Source organism: Salmo salar, chromosome ssa19 (genome assembly GCF_905237065.1).
Source record: "Salmo salar chromosome ssa19, Ssal_v3.1, whole genome shotgun sequence".
Lineage (NCBI taxonomy): Eukaryota > Metazoa > Chordata > Actinopteri > Salmoniformes > Salmonidae > Salmo > Salmo salar.
In genome coordinates, this window is record NC_059460.1 from 61,197,676 (window position 1) to 61,218,746 (window position 21,071).

Sequence of the window (21,071 nt, forward strand, 5' to 3'; positions counted from 1 at the left end):
GTTTGGCCGAGGTAGGCCGTCATTGTAAGTAAGAATTTGTTCTTGACTGACTTGCCTGGTTAAATGACACTCTCCTGTGTGATGCAATAAAATAGGTAGCCTACAAATAAATAAATAAATTGTATAATGAACCAGATTTATTCTATCAATAGCACCAACATATCAACGTCCCAACATATCAATAGTGACCTCTGTCGGCTGATTATGAAATGGAAATGAATAGCTAGATATTTTCGCTATCTGACTACATTACCCAGATGTCCCCAAATCAATTTATCAACCAATGAATGTTGTCCATGTGCAACCGGTAGCTAGCTAGGTCAAATGGACTGTCTCTTTATCGAAAGAATAATAACAATATTGGACAGTGGTACAACAATGTAGTTAGCCATTGGGAATAGCCAGTTACAGACGAGATTTAAACTTAACTCACGTTACCTTGCTACAGCATTTGCACAAGGTAAAGTAACTATTGTCACTCTTCATGTTGTTATTTCTAAGCACGAACGCAAGTGTCCGTGCTAGCTAGCTTACGCGGCAACCTACTAGCTACGTTAGCTTGCTCGGTTTTAGTCAGCTAACGCTAGCGACATACTTCAATGATAGCTATGGGTTGTGTATGTCATGGTAGTACATTCAATGTGTAGTATTCTGACAATATTCCGGGGTGTACGTCGTTGCCAAGTAAAACTCAACTCAAATGGAAACTAGCTAGCTACGCCACAACGCGGAGTTGAGGTTGACTTGTTGGCTCTCCGGGGTGTTGCAAATGTCTTGATCATAACCAGCTAACGTTAACGTAGCTAGCTAGTTCACGTTAGCTACGTGCCAGTTAGCTGCTAAGTAACTTTACTAGCAAGCTAACTAAACACATTTCCTCGAATTTTCCCTTTTCTTTAGCGAAGGTCAATGTGTCTTATAGTTAACTTGGCTAGCTATAGTAATAAGAAATCATTCGTCTTCATCCGTTTGTTTAGTCGTTATTGATTTACCAGACGTAGCTACCTACGGTTTAGTGCTTGGTAAAAGGCCAGGGTGATCAATAAAACGTCATAAGGTGCAGACCCCCCCCCCCCAGCTCCGCTAAAAGCTTTGACAACTGCCTGCGGTTTTCAAGGGATCGTTAAATACATGTCAACTATTTGGTTGCAATATCATCACCTCTTCAAGAACATAGCCAGAACTACACATATTATTCCATGCAAAACAATTGCGAACATTTAGCGCTATCAGAATTACACCGCAATTAACTGCTTTCATGGTCAGTACACGTAAATTCATCATGTCATTTCAGATACGTGAGTGTAGCCTCACGATATCTCTCAATATTGGCCACAATTAATTGGATATTTGAGTGATATAAAAGTGAACTATACCTGACGGGTATGAGCTGTTTAGGTTAATTTCCCATCCTGTATTAAGAGAAATACATTAGGTCTACCTACCCATATGTTTAACCAATTGCGCAAAGTTTCTACCAGTAGACATAATTGCAAAGTAGTTTCTACTTTGCAATTATATCTACTGGTAGAACATTTTCAGTTGGTTGAAAATATTGGTAAGTAGACCTAAAATTACTTTTTTTTTCTCCAACGTAACGTTAAGCCTACCCAGCTTAGTTACCCAACATGATCCCCTTTTCATTGTTTTTAAGAGTGTTTAATCAAGATTGCAGCTGACAAACATGATAGGCTATGTGTCAAATTGTCTAGCTAGCATATTAGGGATAGCTTGTTACATTAACGTTATCTTTCAGGGGATAAACTAGATGGCTGTATTTGGTCGCCATCTATAGTGCTGAAGACAGTAGTCCGATTTACAACTTGACCAGGAGGATTTACCCATGTAAAGCTCTTTCCAAAAGCTTAATCTCTGATGAAGCAAACTAAATGACACGCTAAGTACAGTACATGCCAATAGGTGAGGGTAGCCTATCCAATCTGAAAATAGATGCTCAATTGATGTTTACTGATTATATAGTTAAATTATAGGAAATGTGTAGTTCTGACTGCTCTTCAAGAGGTGATGATATTAAAGCCAAATAGATAACATTTGTTTAGCAATCCCTTGAAAACGGCATGTAGTTGTCAAATCTTCATTGACCTATCAAAGTCTTTCTATACTGTTGATCACTCCCCGCTAATTCAGAGGCTTTTCTCAAATGGCCTAGACCAGGCTGCATGTAACCGGTTTAAAAATGACTTGACAGATAGAACTCAATGCGTATCTACTGATGGTGTTAAATCAGGTTTCCTGAATATTACGAAAGATGTCCCACAGGGGTCGATTATAAGTATATGTTGTATATGTTCTCAAGAGCGCATAGAAATAACTCTGATTTAAGCATATGTACTTTGAAAGGTGTCCATATTAGTACCAACATATATACTTTGAAAGGTGTCCATCCCTGCTTACAGATATCTGGATAGATGAAAAAATAACTCCTTGATAAAATAAAGGTTAAATAAATACAAATGTCAGCGGCACTGGGGGTCTCCTTGCTCCCCAGCTGCCAAATTGTACGCTCTGCACGGTATTGTGACGGTTTATTGATAACGACCTTTAGCTTAGGTAACTAATTAATAGGTTTTCTCAATGTTTTTTGTAATGGTGTGACCCTGCCTTTTGCTCTACCCCAGACATTGTGCCAAGCGTGTGTCCCTGCTCCTGTGACACATCTGGCCAACATGTCCATGTTCAGCACGGGCATCCTGGTGCTCACCTCTCCCCTCCACACCCTCCCCCTGCGCATTGCCCCCGTACTCAGCTCAGCTGCCCAGGTGGTGGAGCGCACCCTCTACGTCCATCTCCATCCAGGCCTGAACCTGGGTACAGGCGGGGGCCAGCCCAGGCCCGTCTTCATCCCGCCCGTGGTGGATCTGTCCAGCCTTATCACCGGGCTCTACAGCAATGCTGCCAATGTGTGCGGCCACCTGGACGTACGAGTGCTCCTCACCAACGTCCGCGCCCAGCCCAACAACGCCTCCAGCCCAGAGACGGGTGGGACAGGGGTAGCATGTAACCCCTTCCCTTCCCCACAGCCCCTCTCCCACTCCCCCGAGGTGGTGCTAACAGACTTCGCCCTGCAGGACCCAGGCCAGTCCCCACTGGTGGCCCAGTGTCTGCAGAGGTACACGGGCCGCTGTTACGTCTGCACTCCCGGCTTGGCCTCGGTGCTGCTCCACCCGCAGCTGCAGAAGCTGGAGGAAGAGGTAGAGAAGGAGGGCCAAAAGGACGACTGGGATAGTAGCTCGGAGCGCATGGAGACTTACAGTGAGGTGGTGGTAGGTGGAACGTTTGACCGCCTCCACGGGGCGCACAAGACGCTGCTGAACATCTCTTGCCTCTTGGCGAACAAGCGGTTCCTTATCGGGGTGTGTGACCAAGAACTTCTAAAAAGTAAGTGGAATGATGAGAAAGGACAATGGTTGCTGTGTAAACAAGTTTCTTTGGGCATTATTAGGTCTCCTTGTCTTCTATCCATACACAAGGTATTGTGTTCCTTACCCCATAATGGGCTATATAATCTGATCTGGATTGCCATTGTTAAAAGGACTTTGGAATTCACTGTGCTTCAGGGTTTTTTTCTGGATCAAAAGGGGTTTCAGGTGGTGGGCAGGGGGTGCGGACCTTCAGCGGTGCAAAATTTGAGGTCCCCCATCTTGACAATGTAGAGACATTTTTGAATTTAAGGCAATTTCTTGTTATTCAAATTCTTGGAGCTGAGAGAAAATAGTGCCGTTTTAAAGTTAATTTCCTATGCATTTTGCCATGGCTAATGCTGTGTTTTGCTCAAACATAATAACAAAATCAATACTGTTAAATTCATTGTTTTTGGTATTTTAAATTCTCCCTGATTGTCTAGTTTTTATTTTGGGGGTTGTTAATTCTCAAAGATGAGATTATTGAAAAACATAGAGGTCCATTATCTTTTCTACATATTTTATGTTTTATGTCGTTTAAGTTAACACTGAAAGCGTTTTTCAATCACAAATGCATAAAGTTTGTTTTATTATTATTATATATTTCTGTACACTGTTTGGATTTAGGAGACCCGAAAAAAATGCTTAGGCGGCCTGCCCAAGGATTACAATGGTAGAAAATTCCCTACACTCAACCTTGACATTGAAGAATGTGGATTTACGGATATGTTTGCACAATAGCGGAATAAAACGTTTGATGTCCCCTACCCTGCCATTTTCCTTGCCTCTTATTCTTCGTTCTCTTCTTCCTCTTTCTCCACCTTCTCTTTTTCTTATCTTTCTCTGCCTATCCTCAGAGAAGGTGCTAAAGGAGCTAATCGAGCCATATGCCCTGCGGGTGCAGCGGCTCCAAGAGTTCCTGCAGGACGTCAAGCCCTCGCTGCAGTACGAGATCGTGCCCCTTTCGGACCCCTTTGGACCCTCCGTTATTGATGCCCAGCTGCAATGCATTGTGGTCAGCGAGGAGACCCGCAGGGGAGGCGAGGCTGTGAACAAGAAGCGCCTCGAAAACGTAAGTGCTTTGGGTTTAATCGTCTTCTCGCGCCAAACTGCACATGTGCAGGCCGTCAAATCAAAAGCACTCCTTCGATATAATTGAAAACATTTTAGTTTGTCACTTTCAGAGGTTGGAGTAATAACAACAAAAGATATTTGAATTAAAGATATTGGCTCAAATCCAGGTTGTGACTTTAGATTTCGAAACAATTAACAAACTACTAAGGAAGAATTCTTCACTTCTCTCATTGACTTCTCAAACCCCAAATTCAGGCCTGGTCTTTTTCACAAGCGTTCCCGGAAGTCTCGTGATGTTGCGTCTCTGGGTTTAGAAACATGCAGTACAATTTGAACAAGCTTCAATGGTGTCTAATAGCTGGCAAAGACAGTCATAGTGTTGTGAGTGGGCCTCTTGATACAGCACAGGCTGAGGGATGGCTGGCTATGTATTGTTTGTGTTACGTCTGGCTAAACATAGCCTATATATTCTCTTTGTTATGTCTGGTGTCTTGTCATCAACTGTCTGCCCTATTAGGGTCTTCCAGGACTGGTGCTGCACGAGATCCAGCTGCTGAAGGATGCCCACCACACTGAGATGGAGGAGGAAAAGATCAGCTCCTCCAGCCTCCGCTCACGCCTCCTGGGAACCCTCCTCACAGACCCGAAAGTACACACATTCCCCCTCTTCCCTTCCAGCCTGCTCATGGGTGTCACACATACCATACTAATTTCTACTTGGTATTTGAGACAGAAAGGGATTTTGTGTACCCCTGAGTAGTTTCAGTCGCTGACACCGGCAAAAGATGGGGCTAATTTCAGTATTTTTAATCTCTATGCAAATAACAGGGACTGTGTCTCAAATGGCACCTTATTCCCCATATTAGGGTTACCCAACTGGCGGGCTGAATTTCACCCTCAGGTGGTTTTATTTGGCCCCCCAATTTTCATTGTTGGACATAAAAGACCAAAAACACCAGGAAATCAGCCTCCAAGTGATTTTAATTTTGGAAATCTGTTCCCACGTATTTCCATGCATAATAGAGAGACATGTCATCGTAGACAAATGTAAGCAAGATTTGAAATTATTGTTTTAGTCAAATATTATCTGTTTGTGCTGCTTGCTGTCTATTTGCAGTTTACTAATTATCTGTAATCATGTTCCAGCCCCCCGATCATCCACTCAAGAAAAAATTAGACCAGCGGCTTAATTTAGTTGGTGATCCCTGCCATATATAGTGCACTTCCTTTGACTAGGGCTCTGGTCAAAAGTAGTGCACCATATAGGAAAAAAGGGGGCCATTAGGGACGGAGACAGGGCTTTTTCAGAACAACTGATAGTTACTCCAGCAAGGTTACCAGGGTAGAGAAGGCTATATTCAGGGACTTTGTTTCTCCTCAAGCAGAAGAAACATACTATTCATCCAGCCTCGCTAACCGCAAATGATCTTTCAGTGGCAATTGCAGTCACACAATCGACTACTATTCACTAATTGCCAGCGAGTGCTTTGTCAAGCACGTTGTTGGGATGCATCAGGTATCACAAGACCTGATTTTTCACAATTCAGTTTCTCTTTATCTCATTGTAGTCTAATTGGACCTGAGCCTTAAGTTAGTATATGATTGAATTATGTGTATAGTCAGTATCGTAGCTATATGTCAGACATTTAGTTTGATTATGTACCACTTACACACAAGCCCCCATATGACTGCCAATGCATTTTGATGCCCCGTTCACCTTTACCCCTCTTGCCTATCCCCTGTGAAGCAGGACAAGTCCCATCTCCCCCTGGTGCCCTACGTGATTGGCCTGACCGGGGGCAGTGGCAGCGGGAAGAGCTCCATTGCCCGGCAGTTGGAGGCCCTGGGTGCGGTCCGCATCAACAGCGACCAGCTGGGCCATGAGACCTACCGGCCGGGGGAGGTTGCCTACAACAGGGTGCTGGAGGAGTTTGGATCAGGTGCGAGTGGGTCTTCTGTCCACATAGCTGACAGAAGCTGTCGTAATATTCTGTATAGTGGAGAATTGATTTAACAGATATAATGTAAGGCTTTACTCAAAGCATCTGTTTCAATGAATGACTCTTATCATTTTCAGATCTTATTAATGAGGACAAAACTATCAACAGACGCGCACTAGGCAGGAAGGTTTTTGGAAACAAGGTAATGTTTGTGTATGGCATGTGTGAAATACAGCCCGATAATATTTGAGAGAACATAATATTTTATACAAATGGGAAGGGATGTAAAAAATGTCATGTTGGTTTATTTAGTTGTATTTAGCGTTTTCTTTTCAAATATCAATGGAATGGACTATATCAGCAGAGATATAGTGCCTTCAGAAAGTATTCACACCCCTTGACTTGTGTTAAAGCTTAAATTTGTGTCACTTGCCAAGGCTACTCCATTATGTCAAAGTGGAATTATGTTTTTATACATTTTTATAAATTAATTAAAGATGAAAAGCTGAAATGTCTTGAGTCAATAAGTATTCCACCGTTTTGTTATGGCAAGCCTAAATAAGTTCAGGAGCAAACAATTGCTTAACAGGTCACAAAAGTTGCATGGACTCACTCTCTGTGCAATAAGTGTTTAACATGATTTTTGACTGACTACCTGATCTCTGTAAGGTCCCTCAGTCAAGCAGTGAATTTCAAACACCGATTCAACCACAAATACCAGGGAGGTTTTCCGATACCTCGCAAAGGGCACCAATTGGTAGATGGGTAAACATAAATAATATCCCTTTAAGCATGGTGAAGTTATTAATTACACTTTGGATGTAGTATCAATACATTCAGCCATTACAAAGATACAGGTGTCCTTCCAAAGTCAGTTGCTGGAGAAGAAACTGCTCAGGGATTTCACCATGACTTTGGTGACTTTAAAACAGTTATTTTAATGGCTATGATAGGAGAAAACTGAGGATGGATCAACTACATTCTAGTTAGTACACAATACTAACCTAAATGACAGCGTGAAAAGAAGGAAGTCTGTACAGAATACAAATATTCCAAAACATGCATCCTGTTTGAAATAAGGCACTAAAGTAAAACTGCAAAAAATTTGCAAAGAAATGAACTGGGGCAAATCCAACACACAACTGAGTACCATATTTTCAAGCTTGGTGGTGGCTGCATCGTGTTATGGGTATGCTTGTCATCGGCAAGAGCTAGGGAGTTTTTTTTTAGGATTAAAAAGAAATGGAATAGGCCTCCCGAGTGGCGCAGGGGTCTAAGGCACCGCAGTGCCAGTGCTAGCTGTGCCACTAGTGATTCTGGGTTCGAGTCCAGGCTCTGTTGCAGCTGGCCGCAACCCGGTAGACACATTTGGCCCAGCGTCGTCCGGGTTAGGGGAGGGTTTGGCCGGCAGGCATGTCCTTGTCCCATCACGCACTAGTGACTCTTGTGGCGGGCGGGGCGCAGTACATGCTGACACGGTCGCCAGGTGCACGGTGTTTCCTCCGACACATTGGTGCGGCTGGCTTCCGGGTTAAGTGGGCATTGTGTCAAGAAGCAGTGTGGCTTGGTTGGGTAGTGTTTCGGAGGAAGCACGGCTCTCGACCTTCGCCTCTCCTGAGTCCATACAGTAGTTGCAGCGTTGAGACAAGACTGTAACTACCAATTGGATACCACGAAATTGGGGAGAAAACCGGGTAAAGAAAAAAATAAGAAATGGAATAAAGCTAAGCACAGGCAAAATTCTAGAGGAAAACCTGGTTGTCTGCTTTCCAACAGACACTGGGAGACAAATTCACCTTTCAGCAGGACAATAGCCTAAAACACAAGGCCAAATATACTCTGGAGTTGCTTACCAAGATGATATTGAATGTTCCTGAGTGGCCTAGTTAAAGTTTTGAATTAAATGGCAACACTTGAAAATGGCTGTCTAGCAATGATCAACAACCAACCAGAGCTTGATGAAATTAAAATAATAATGTGCAAATATTGTCCCCAAATTAATTTCTCAACCAATGAATGTTGTCCATGTCCAACTGCTAGCCATCTAGGATTTCTTTATCGAAAGAATAATAACAATATAGCACAGTGGTACTACAATAGTGTGGTTAGCCATTGGGAGTACCCAGTTAGACGAGATTAGCAAGGTAACGTCAGTTAAGTGACAAAGTATTTGTACAAGGTAAAGTAGCTAGCTATTGTCACTCTTCGTGTTTGTTGTTATTTCCACGCACGAACGCTAGTGTCCGTCCTAGCTAGTTTACAGCAACCTACCTTGCTAGTTAGCAAGCTTGCTCGGTGCTCAGTTTATTTTGTCAACTAGGGATATATTTCAATGATAGCTATGGTTTGTGTATGTTATGGTAGTCATTTCAATGTGTAGTCTGACTACTCCGGGGTGTACGTCGTTAGCCAAGTAAAACAACTCCACATCAACGCGGAGTTGAGCTGTACTTGTTGGCTATCCGGCGTGTTGCAAATGTGATTTATCATAGCTTACTATATCTAACGTTAGGCCAGACAAAATTGTTTCACTGTTTAACGGATTTTCCCCCCCAGAAAAGTGAGGCGAGCGAGGGAGGGGGGGGGGGGGGAATCATTAGGTGGATAAGGAATAACAGTACTTTACCACATTGTCCTAGGCTATATGGACATTAACAATTGGCAAAATATTCCATTTGACTGATTTTAAGATTATTATTATTAATATAGAAATTAACATTATTCACATAGAATATTGCATTCGTTTATTATACATCCTATCATATTCAAAAATCATTGAAAAGTTGTGAATGTATGATCAGTTCATTAATCTACTTAATTGTTAAGCCTAACAAATTCAAGAATGATTGACAATATATAATTAATCAAATTAAAATGTTGATGTATAGTAATGAGTTCATTACCTGACTGCGTCTCTATAACCTAGGCGTTAACAAAATATTCATACAAATATGATTAGGCCTCTCATAGACTAGAGGTCTTGTAGAAAGAGGGTCAATCAAGTTAGGTCTGCCAAATAAATTTAGCATTAGAAAAAAATACAGAAATCCAGCCATAGAGTATAACCTTAAATCATAAAAAAAAATGTTTAACATGCACAATTAGAAGCATCAATCTAATTTCGAGCCCAGGAATTTTGCTCACCGCATCCTCCTTCGATTGTCTCACCTGGCTGCCACGAAAAGCCCCCACCTGCTGATCTACACGAAGTATGTGCGTGCCACTGGCGATGTACTTTGCTGGACATGCTAGCTGTTCTCGGCGGTGCATCATCAATTCAAACGCATTCCGTCGTGGTATCGGTTGGCCTAGTACTACTGGTAGTACCGGTAAAATGTAAGTTATGAATCGCAAATCACCGTAGAGCTGACACTGCGATTTCATCAATAATTTTGACTTAGTATTTTGGACAACCAAATGTATCAGCTTGCATTGCGTCTTTGCTGATGAATGCCCTGCTCTCTAGCCAATCAATTGGTTAAATTACGTTGTTTCGTCTATTCATCGCATCTAATAGATCTGTAAATGATGCAATAACCATTAATTTCACCAACGTTTTGTTTATAATGCGAGATGTCCCACGTTTAACCTGGACACATAAATAGTAGGAATTTTCGCTGGCTTCAGCCATGACGACATGAGAGAAATGAAACATCTGCAGGTGCGAGCGTGTGTGTGTCACTTTCCAACCCGACGCTCGAACAGATCTGAGCACTTGATCTGAGACTGTTTGGTCTCTTGGGCATCAATTTGGGAGAGCGGACAATGCATTATAAACTAAGAGCCGCAAAGATTGGGTGTGTGGAGAAAAGTGAGGTGGGGCATCCGTGAAATAGTAATTCAACTTTGTCCGGCCTTAGCTAGTTGGCAGCAATTAACTAGCTAACAAATAAACAAAGAAGTAACTTAGGCTAGCTAGTTAAATACATATTTCCTCGAATTGTCCTACTTCTATAACTCTAAGACACCTTGATCTTTGCTAACGTTAGCTAGCAAATAAGAAACCAAACTCGGTCTTCATCCGTTTAGTTGTTATTGATTTACCAGATGTAGCTACTAGAGGTCGACCGATTTATGATTTTAACGCCGATACCAATTATTGGATGACCAAAAAAAGCAGATACCAATTAATCGGCCGATTTTTTTTTTTTTTTTAATATACAAAAATATATTACATTTTTTTGCTTTATTCATTTGTAATAATGACAATTACAACAATACTGAATGAACACTTATTTTAACTTAATATAATACATCAATGCAATCAATTTAGCCTCAAACAATGAAACATGTTCAATTTGGTTTAAATAATGCAAAAACAAAGTGTTGAAGAAAGTAAAAGTGCAATATGTGCCATGTAAAAAAGCTAACGTTTAAGTTCCTTGCTCAGAACATGAGAACATATGAAAGCTGGTGGTTCCTTTTAACATGAGTCTTCAATATTCCCAGGTAAGAAGTTTTAGGTTGTATTTATTATAGGACTATTTCTCTATACCATTTGTATTTCATATACCTTTGACTATTGGATGTTCTTATAGGCACTTTAGTATTGCCAGTGTAACAGTATAGCTTCCGTCCCTCTCCTCGCTCCTACCTGGGCTCGAACCAGGAACACATCGACAACAGCCACCCTCGAAGCATCGTTACCCATCGCTCCACAAAAGCCGCGGCCCTTGCAGAGCAAGGGGAAGAACTACTCCAAGTCTCAGAGCGAGTGACGTTTGAAACGCGATTAGCGCGCACCCCGCTAACTAGCTAGCCATTTCACATTGGTTACACCAGCCTAATCTCGGGAGTTGATAGGCTTGAAGTCATAAACAGCTCAATGCTTGAAGCACAGCGAAGAGCTGCTGGCAAACGCACGAAAGTGCGGTTTGAATTAATGCTTACGAGCCTGCTGCTGCCTACCATCGTTCAGTCAGACTGCTCTATCAAATATCAAATCATATAATTAAGTCCAACATAATAACACACAAATACGAGCCTTTGGTCATTAATATGGTCAAATCCAGAAACTATAATTTCGAAAACAAAACGTTTATTCTTTCAGTGAAATACAGAACCGTTCCGTATTTTATCTAACGGATGGCATCCCTAAGTGTAAATATTGCTGTTATATTTTACAACCTTCAATGTTATGTCATAATTATGTACAGTTTTGGCAAATTAATTACGGTCTTTGTTAGGAATAAATGGACTTCACACAGTTCGCAACGAGCCAGGCGGCCCAAACTGCTGCATATACCCTGACTGCTTGCACGGAATGCAAGAGAAGTGACACAATTTCCCTTGTTATAAGAAACTCATGTTAGCAGGCAATATTAACTAAATACGCAGGTTTAAAAATATACTTGTATATTGATTTTAAAGAAAGGCATCGATGTTTATGGTTAGGTACACATTGGTGCAACGACAGTGCTTTTTTTGCGAAATACGCTTGTTAAATCACCTGTTTGGCGAAGTAGGTTGTGATTCGATGAGAGATTAACAGGCACCGCATCGAATATATGCAACGCAGGACACACTAGATAAACTAGTAATATCATCAACCATGTGTAGTTAACTAGTGATTATGTTAAGATTGATTGTTTTTTAAAGATAAGTTTAATGCTAGCTAGCAACTTACCTTGGCTTCTTGCTGCCCTCGCGTAACAGGTAGTCAGCCTGCCACGCAGGCTCCTCGTGGAGTGCAATGTAAGGCAGGTGGTTAGTGTTGGACTAGTAACCAGAAGGTTGCAAAAACGAATCCCCAAGCTGACAAGGTAAAAATCTGTCGCTCTGCCCCTGAACAAGGCAGTTAACCCACTGTTCCTAGGCTGTCATTGAAAATAAGAATGTGTTCTTAATTGACTTGCCTAGTTAAATAAAGGTGTAAAAAAAAAAATTCCGCCACAATCGGTGTCCAAAAATATCGATTACCGATTGTTATGAAAACTTGAAATCGTCCCTAATTAATTGGCCGTTCCGATTAATCGGTCGACCTCTAGCTACCTACTGTACCGTTAAGTCCTTTGTAAGTTCCAGGGGGACAGCTTTCCCTTCAGTAGTTTATCAGTAAAACGTCACCGAGGTGCAGAGCATTCGCTTTACCTTCTGGGGGACAAGGAGACCCCAGCTCCGCTAAAAACATTGACAACTGCCTGCCATTTTCATGGGATTGTAAATAAATGTTAACTATTTGGTTGTTATGTCATCACCTCTTGAAGAGCATAGTCAGAACTTCATATTTCTGATTATTCCATGCAAAACAATTGCACACAATTAGCACTGTCATCAGTTAAACAGCAATTAACTGATTTTATGATCAGTAAACATCAATTGATGATGTAATTTGAGATATGTGAGGGTAGCCTCACAATATCTCTCAGTATTGGTCACCTGGATATTTGAGTGATGTAAAATTAAAGTGAGCTACATTGCATTCAGGAAGTATTCAGACCCCTTGACTTTTTCCACGTTTCATTTATAGCCTTATTCTAAAATGGATTAAATATTTTTTTCCCCTCACCAATCTACACACAATACCCATAATGACAAAGCATAAACAGGTTTTTAGATTAAAAAAATAAAACTTAAATATCACATTTACATAAGTATTTAGACCCTTTGGCAGCGATTACAGCCTTGAGTCTTCTTGGATATGACGCCACGAGCTTGGCACACCTGTATTTGGGGAGTTTCTGCCATTTATTCTCTGCAGATCCTCTCAAGCTCTGTTAGGTTGGAATGGGTAGCGTCACTACACAGCTATTTTCAGGGCCCTCCAGAGATTGGTTGGGTTTTGAGTCCGGCTCAGCTGGGCCACTAAAGGACATTCGGAGACTTGTCCCGAAGCCACTCCTGCGTTGTCTTTGCTGTGTACTTAGGGTCGTTGTCCTGTTGGAATGTGAACCTTCGCCCCAGTCTGAGGTCCTGAGCGCTCTGGAGCAGGTTTTCGTGAAACATTTCTCTGTACTTTGCTCCGTTAATCTTTCCTGCGATCCTGACTAGTTTCCCAGTCCCTGCCTCCGAAAAACATCCCACCAGCATGATGCTGCCACCACCATGCTTCACTGTAGGGATGGTGCCAGGTTTCCTCCAAATGTGACGCTTGGCAGTTAAGCCAAATAGTTTAATCTTGGTTTCATCAGACCATATAATCTTGTTTCACATGGTCTGAGAGTCTTTAGGTGCCTTTTGGTAAACTCCAAGCCGGCTGTCATGTGCCTTTTACTGAGGAGTAGCTTCCGTCTGGCCACTCTATCATAAAGGCCTGATTGGTGGAGTGCTGCAGAGATGGTTGTCCTTCTGGAAGGTTCTCCCATCTTAAGAGGTACTCTGGAGCTCTGTCAGAGTGACCATCGGGTACTTGTTAAACCCCCCCTAAACTTCTTCCATTTAAGAATGATGGATGCCACTGTGTTCTTGGGGACCTTCAATACTGCAGAAATATTTTGGTACCCTTCCCCAGTACCCTCTACGAACAATTCCTTCGACTTCATGGCTTGGTTTTTGCTCTGACATGCATTTTCAGCTGTGGGACTTTATATAGACAGGTGTGTGCCTTTCCAAATCATGTCCAATCAATAGAATTGACCACAGGTGGACTCCTCTAATCAAGTTGTAGAAACATCTCAAGGATGATAAATGGAAACAGGATGCACCTGAGCTCAGTTTCGAGTCTCATAGCAAAGGGTCTGAATACTTATGTAAATAAGGTATTTCTGTGTTTTATGTTTAATAAATTAGCAAACATTTCTAAAAACCTGTTTTCACTTTGTCATTATGGGGTATTGTGTGTAGATTGATGATTTTATATTTATTTAACACATTTTAGAATAAGGCTGTAACGTAACAAAATGTTGAAAAAGTCAAGGGGTCTGAATACTTTTCAAATGCACTGTATTTGATCCATTTTGAATTCCGGCTGCAACACATGTGGAAGAAGTCAAGGGGTATGCATACTTTCTAAAGGCACTTTGTGGGCTTCTTTCCCAAAACATTGTTATCGGGCCTGAAAATGTGTTGTCAGTTTGGCTCTGTGACTTAATGGCATCGGCTTCTGTTAATCATTATATCAACTGATATCATCACACTATGCTTGTATGCTTTTATGATATTTTATATGTACTTGTTTTGCCTTGTAACAATTTTTATATTTTTATTTTATGCACATTAAGATTACTCTTGTGTAATGAAAGCGCTTTACAAATGTAATAAATGAGTATTACTATTGTTGCAGGAGAGGTTGAAAGCCCTCACCGACATTGTGTGGCCGGAGATAGCTCTACTCGTCAAGGAAAGGATCCAACAGGCCAGAGAGGAAGGTGTGTTGCTGATTGATACGTGTCAAAGTTGTGTATGTTTGCGTGTCAGTGTTTGTGTGCTTTCACCTGTGTGTACAGACAGTGGGCTTGTGTTCCCCTGTAGCTCAGTTGGTAGAGCATGGCACTTGCAACGCCAGAATAGTGGGTTCTGAACATAAAATGTATATACGCATGACTGTAAGTCGCTTTGAATAAAACTGTCTACTAAATGGCATGTATTATTAGTATTCTATTATTCCCCCTAGGTAAACAGGTGTGTGTGGTGGACGCGGCTGTGCTGCTGGAGGCCGGCTGGACGGACATCGTGCACGAGGTCTGGGTCACCGTCATTCCTGAGGAAGAGGTAACCCACATCTGTGCTTTGAACGTCTGAGAATAACCTCATAACTGCGCAAAGGGCACTCTTCATTTTGATGCCTTACACAACATGGAATTTAGGCATTGGGTTGATCTTAACTCCTCAACACAACCTTGTCCTCAATGTCGAAGTGAAAACATTTTGAATTGAAAATAATAAACAAAATGGTACTTAAACAGTGGTAGTTCAATTACATTAACATTTTAGTCATTTAGCAGATGCTGTTATCACAGTAACCGTATGTAGACCCTTGCATAACATCTAATGCTAAAAGACAAAACACTGATGCAGACACTTTTTTTATTTTTTATCCACCCCAATGCTCCTACCCCCCAGGCGGTGTCTCGTATCATGGCGAGGGACGGCGTCAGCCAAGAGGACGCTGTGCGGCGGCTGCAGAGCCAGTGGCCCAACACGCAGCAGGTGGAGCAGGCCAACGTGGTGCTCTGCACTCTGTGGGAGCCCGAGATCACCCAGAAACAGGTAAGGAGGGGAGCTGGGAGACCAGGTTCTTGTTCATTAGGAACCAAAAGGAAGAAAACAAGGAGGGACTGGTCCATTTTCCCATCGCAATTCCTTAATGAACATGACCCAGGGTGAAGCCTGACACACTGACGGGGAAAATGGCTTGATAAAGCACATTTGAAAAGTCCTGAAACTTTTACCTTCCACACATAAAGGCTTCTTGCATTTTTATAGGAACAATAATTTTTATGTATCTTAGGCTGCGTCCAGATTCTCCACCCTTCTTCTAAAGTGGGCACGCCACTTGCGCACTTTCAATCATGGATTAAAAAGTATTGGATTGGTGTAAACATTGGCTGTTGAGAGTTTCCACTAAAGCTTACCGTATGCTTCCCAGTCAAAACAGTTTGAATTATGACAAAGTTCTGTGATTTTTTTTTGGTGTTCGGCAGTTTTTTTCCCCCCCAGCTGTTCGAGCACACGTATTTCTTGAGGCATTTTCTCGATACCCTAAGTCTGCGTCCCTTCATCGGTGATTGGTCGACAGTAGGGTTTCTTCAATTAAGTGTTAGTTGTCATTCAACAACAGGACTAGTTTTCATGCACATTTTTTCACTTTAGAAATACTGCACTTAGATGTAAAATTGCGACTAAGCCCTCAGTAAAAAAATGAGTGACAGAGTTCTTGATTTATCTTTAGATTGATTCTGACTATTTTGAGGAAGTGTTACTGTATGTTGTTGCTACGGCGTCTCGAGGGGAAAAACTGTAATTTTGCCGCTCTTTTCTTGTTTTTCAAGCGAATGTCTTTTTAAGGCTGTATGCGAGGCACTGACGCTCGCTTCACGTAGCCGAGTTTTGCTAGGAGAAAACCGAACCTAGTATGCGGACGCCTTTAGGGGTGAGTACTCGGACAAAACGAGTATCGTAACGGATGTATTTTTTGTTGTTATTTTCCATGATTGGGGAAAAAATTGTGGTTTTTGTTTTTCAGCTGCCAGCACGCATCTCTCTCATTTCACTCAGTGCGAAGTACTGTGTGCTCTAAATAACTGTTTAGTTCTGGCTGTCTAGGTTGTTCCTGCTTCTACGATTTGGATAGAGCAAAGCTGTATCTCCATTCACTCGATCTTCATCAAGTGGTCGCTCTTCCATGTTATGCTCCGGTCACTTAGATTGCTGCTGACTGCTGCTACTATGATAAATCAGCAAGCTATCAATGTGGATAATATCTAACAAGCGGAGGGAGAGTAGGAAAAAAGATGAAAGGCTGACGCACGTTCTCAGGGGTTAAAGTTCTCCGTCACTGCAACAGATTTGTCAATGATTTTGTGTTTTAAATTATTGAAAAAGATTGGAATTGGTCGAACTTGCAGTTTAATGTACAAAATGATCCTCTTTCCTTAAAAGCATGATGGTCATGACATTTTTACATGGGAGGTTAACTTGGCCCTGCAGACAATCGATCTGAGATCGAGATGGGACATTTTATTTTTGTGTTTTTTAAATAATTTTTTGCTTTAACCCCTGCGTTCTGACTGAGTGACAGCAAACGCATCTACCCGCTGCAAGTTTGATAACACACGCAAGTTTGCTGCTCCTGATCTGCAGCGTCCTTGATTTATATGAAAGTGCAGGGAGACGATTAGGTATTGCCGACCTCTATTTAGGCGTTTCAAAACAGTTTTTCCAATTACGAGTATCATCCCTGTGAATTTACGGATACAAATAAGAGTATGGCAAGATCGGCACACCCCTAGTTTCCACCATTGTTAAATCCATGAGAGGAAGTGTGGAAGTGCACACTTTGGGAAAAATTAAGAATCTGGACGCAGCTTACACATTTAATATTTAACCAAGTATTTTCATTATATGGCTTTCAGGGAGGATATAGATACCAGTCAATGCATTGTATAAACAAACCCTTTCTTACGTCTTCCTCTGCATTTAAATCTCAGGTACGGAAGGCCTGGGATCTTCTTCAGAAGCGGATCCAACAGAGTCGGGAAGGAGCCAAGCCACCGTCCTGAGTCAGACCTCCACGCGTGCACACACACACACACACACACACACCACAACAACAACAGTGAACTGCACACATACCAACTGTAAGCCCTGCAAGGGACGAGGGTGGCTCCAAAACTGCCAGGGTGCAATCATGTTGGGGACGCATCTGCCTTAAAAAGAGCGCCACAGCGGTTGCTTTGGTGTGCCTGCAAAAGAAGCTGGAGCCATACTTGTGAACATTAGAAACAGTTTAAATTTAAACAGTTTCTCCGTCTCAATGCGCATCAGCCAATTAAAATGATTAGAACGTTACATTGTAGCTGGTCCCATCAGATAACCTGGCACACGTTAGCCCTATGCTAACCTCACCAGATGACAGTGATTATTTCCTGGAACAAAATCACTCATCAGCCTATCAAAGATCTTTAGACTTTATTTCCACCAACCAATAGACATGTTGGTTGTTTAGCAACAAAACTGACAAGTACGCAATTATGGGGCAAAGCAGACAGGGTTGGCTTAGATTGTTGACAACATGTAAACTAATTTTGTCTCCAATATTTATTGAAGACATTAATACATTTGCACAACGTTGATCCATATTAGCATAGATTTGACATCAGTCAACACCTCAAAACAAGACATTGTATCAAGAACAAGATAAAACTAGCTGAAACAAGCCACCTACAATTCCCCACATGGCAGCTTCTTGTCATTGTTGCTAGATATCTGGCCATCCAGAATCACAACACCACTGACTTCTGCCCCATTGAAGTGTGTGCATTGTTTTCGTGACGTTGGAAGATAGCCCATCTTTGGCATATCTTAAAATAGGTCAACCCCGTCACTAAAGGGATATTTTAAACCTACAAATTTAAGGTTTACTTTTGTTCCCATTGGTCTGTAACAAGTTGTGTGCCAATATTGCAGTGATGCATCCTTGACTAGGCTACTAGTACTAACGTTAGACAAAATGTTCACGGTTTCACATATGACAAAATCCCCAATTTTACCTGTCCATTTCACACACATTCATGTGCTTTCACAGCAGTAAAGATGTAGGAGGATTATACAACATGTATGTTTATATTCATATATCGTAAAAAAATTAAAAAATTAAAGACGGGGAAAAAAAAGGAAAGACGCTATGACTAATTGGTGGTGTGATCCTCTAAGACTGTAAGCCCAGAGACTGCAAGGTATGGCCATGAGTTCGAATCCCACTCAGGGCAAGGTTTTTATTTAAGGAAAAAAACGATCCACTGTTGGTTCTCTAGTCAAATAATGCATATGTGACAAAGTAGATGATTTATAAAAATGAATATAAAATATAATCATTAGGTTAGCTTTTCAAACTGCGTGCCACACAGTGTAGGCTACCTGTGATTTTATTATCTGCTAACTTTTTTTTAAATTTCGCTGTGTAAATTCACTGGATATATTCACTGCGGTATTAAGCCTAGCATTGAGCTAATGAATTATGGCCTAATATGCATACACTTATAACTTAGGTTACACATTTCGAGCCTGTCTGTGTTCATGGTTTTGTTGCGCAATTACGCACCTGGCATCTTCGCTGCCTCGGCTATTCGTCTTAAATCGCGTGGATTTCCAGGTAAAGCCAAATTACAATTGTTTGTTGGACACTTATTTCAACTTATAGTATTTAACAATAGCCTATTGGAGGAGAGATGCGCTCTTGCTTGCTGAAATAAAATATATATATATATTTTATTTCAGCAAGCAAGAGCGCATCTCTCCTCCAATATATATATATATATATATATAAAGAAAATGTATGCACTCACTACTTTAAGTCGCTCTGCTAAAATGTAAATGTAAAATAGGCTACAGCTTTAAGAACTGGCGGGGAGTTGGAAAGGCGAGAGACATTTGTGTCAGAAGAAGCCCATATTTTCCTGTAGTATCTTAGCACTGATACATCCTGACAAAGTACAACTTATGAGTGGCTTGCTAATGTACTTTTCTGGACCTTCTAAACTGTCTAGAATATACCCATAACTGTTCCAAATGGTTGCATAATCAGGCCTAGGTCGTATGCGGTTATTTCGGCTAAAACAAAACAGGACATTTGAGCCGTTATTAAAATTTGATCTATAGACCTTAGTAGTTTACTCACTTGATAACAATAATACATTCCTCATTTCTTTGTGTTGTAGCATAAGTAGGATCGTTAGGGGAGCTTTAAGCAACGAGGCAAGCAATGACATGCTGTAAAAGATATGCAGGCTAAACGGTGTTTGCTGTTGAATTGGTACATTTTTAAATACACGTTTTTATATTTTTCAATGTATGTACAATGAAGTATTATTTGCGGTTGTCACTATGACAATAAACACTCAAAGCACTCAATTGTCTTTTGACCTTATTAATATTTCTACAGCGTGCAGTAGAATGTGTTGATCAGACGATTGACAGGTGTGCTGTAGAACGATAAACAATTAACCTTTCCTCTAGTGTGGATGCTAGCTAACATGAGATTGAGTCCGGACTCGCGATACATCTTGAAAATAACAACATTGCCGCAATGCTGCCATCTGTAGGATGATAACGAGAGACTTTGTTAAGGACGCTGTTATGGAAAAGTATTCGTTCACGTCCATCTAGGTCAACATTTGCAATTGGCTGATGCAGAACTTGTTCCAGGAATGAATCACTGTCGTCTGGTGTACCAGGTTATCTGATGCGACCAGCTACAATGTAATGTTCTGTCGTCTACGATTTTAATTGGCTGATGTACATTTTGATACGGAGAATCTGTTTCTAATGTTCGTAAGTATAGCCCCAGTGTGTCTGTCTGACTTTTCACACACTCGTTTAAAAATAGTTGTTTCTTTGTCATTTGGGTGGATATAGTGGGAGACGAAACATGGCCAGAGAATTAGGACTCGATTTCAATCCATATCGCAGAAGATCTGCAGTGTAACGCAATTTAAATTTAAAGGTCATTTCTGATTATGCCAAAATATTCAGCATTTACCGTGAATGCAGTCTCTGCGAACGCAGGAAAAAACATTGCCTTTAAATTGCGCTATACCGCAGATCTTCCGTGATATGGATTGAATCGAGCTCTTAATGTTACTACGTGGTGAATAAGTTTGTGAAGATTTGCTGTTTTTAGATTTTAACGAACAAATAAAAGTCCCTCACGACCTGGTTTTATATGGATGTTCAAATGGATCATCGGACATCAGACAATCCTTGGTATAATATACTCTAAAGACCAAACTGTACTGTAAATACGAATATTTCAGACATGAGAATGCATAAATCGAGTCAAATAATGGTGGGCATTTTGACTACGGTTTCTTTTGTAGAGCTTAGGGTCAATCAAGTATTTGTTAATATAGCTTTAAGTAAAAAAAAGTTTAAGAGTATAGTGAAAAATAATGTTTGGGATGTTTATAAGGAATTGTGGAATAAAAATGTAGGAGTAATTCTGTGCTGTTTCTAGATTGAGAAAAGATAGATTAAACAT

The 21,071-nt window shown here is 41.2% G+C and overlaps 1 protein-coding gene across 2 annotated transcripts; it reads left to right on the top strand.

The window, feature by feature from the left end:
- Positions 1-270: 270 nt before the first annotated feature.
- Positions 271-20,755, top strand: coasy (CoA synthase). 2 transcript variants are annotated; one of them, XM_014158719.2, is made up of 10 exons: positions 271-460; positions 2,640-3,399; positions 4,280-4,494; positions 5,014-5,145; positions 6,244-6,436; positions 6,574-6,638; positions 14,658-14,742; positions 14,988-15,085; positions 15,437-15,583; positions 17,524-20,755. In XM_014158719.2, exons 2-10 carry the CDS (start codon positions 2,688-2,690, stop codon positions 17,593-17,595), a joined length of 1,719 nt encoding a protein of 572 aa, XP_014014194.1. In that variant the 5' UTR covers positions 271-460; positions 2,640-2,687; the 3' UTR covers positions 17,596-20,755. The 2 variants fall into 2 exon arrangements, with proteins under 2 accessions (XP_014014194.1, XP_014014195.1); XM_014158720.2 differs by having other exon boundaries at positions 6,247-6,436.
- The last annotated feature ends 316 nt before the right edge of the window (positions 20,756-21,071 follow it).

Bases quoted from the DNA above. Each gene is read 5' to 3' on its own strand.
- coasy (XM_014158719.2), top strand. From the start codon at position 2,688: ATGTCCATGTTCAGCACGGGCATCCTGGTGCTCACCTCTCCCCTCCAC. The intron at 5,146-6,243 runs GTACACACATTC...TCCCCTGTGAAG, and splicing joins CCCTCCTCACAGACCCGAAA to CAGGACAAGTCCCATCTCCC. The intron at 14,743-14,987 runs GTGTGTTGCTGA...TATTCCCCCTAG, and splicing joins CCAACAGGCCAGAGAGGAAG to GTAAACAGGTGTGTGTGGTG.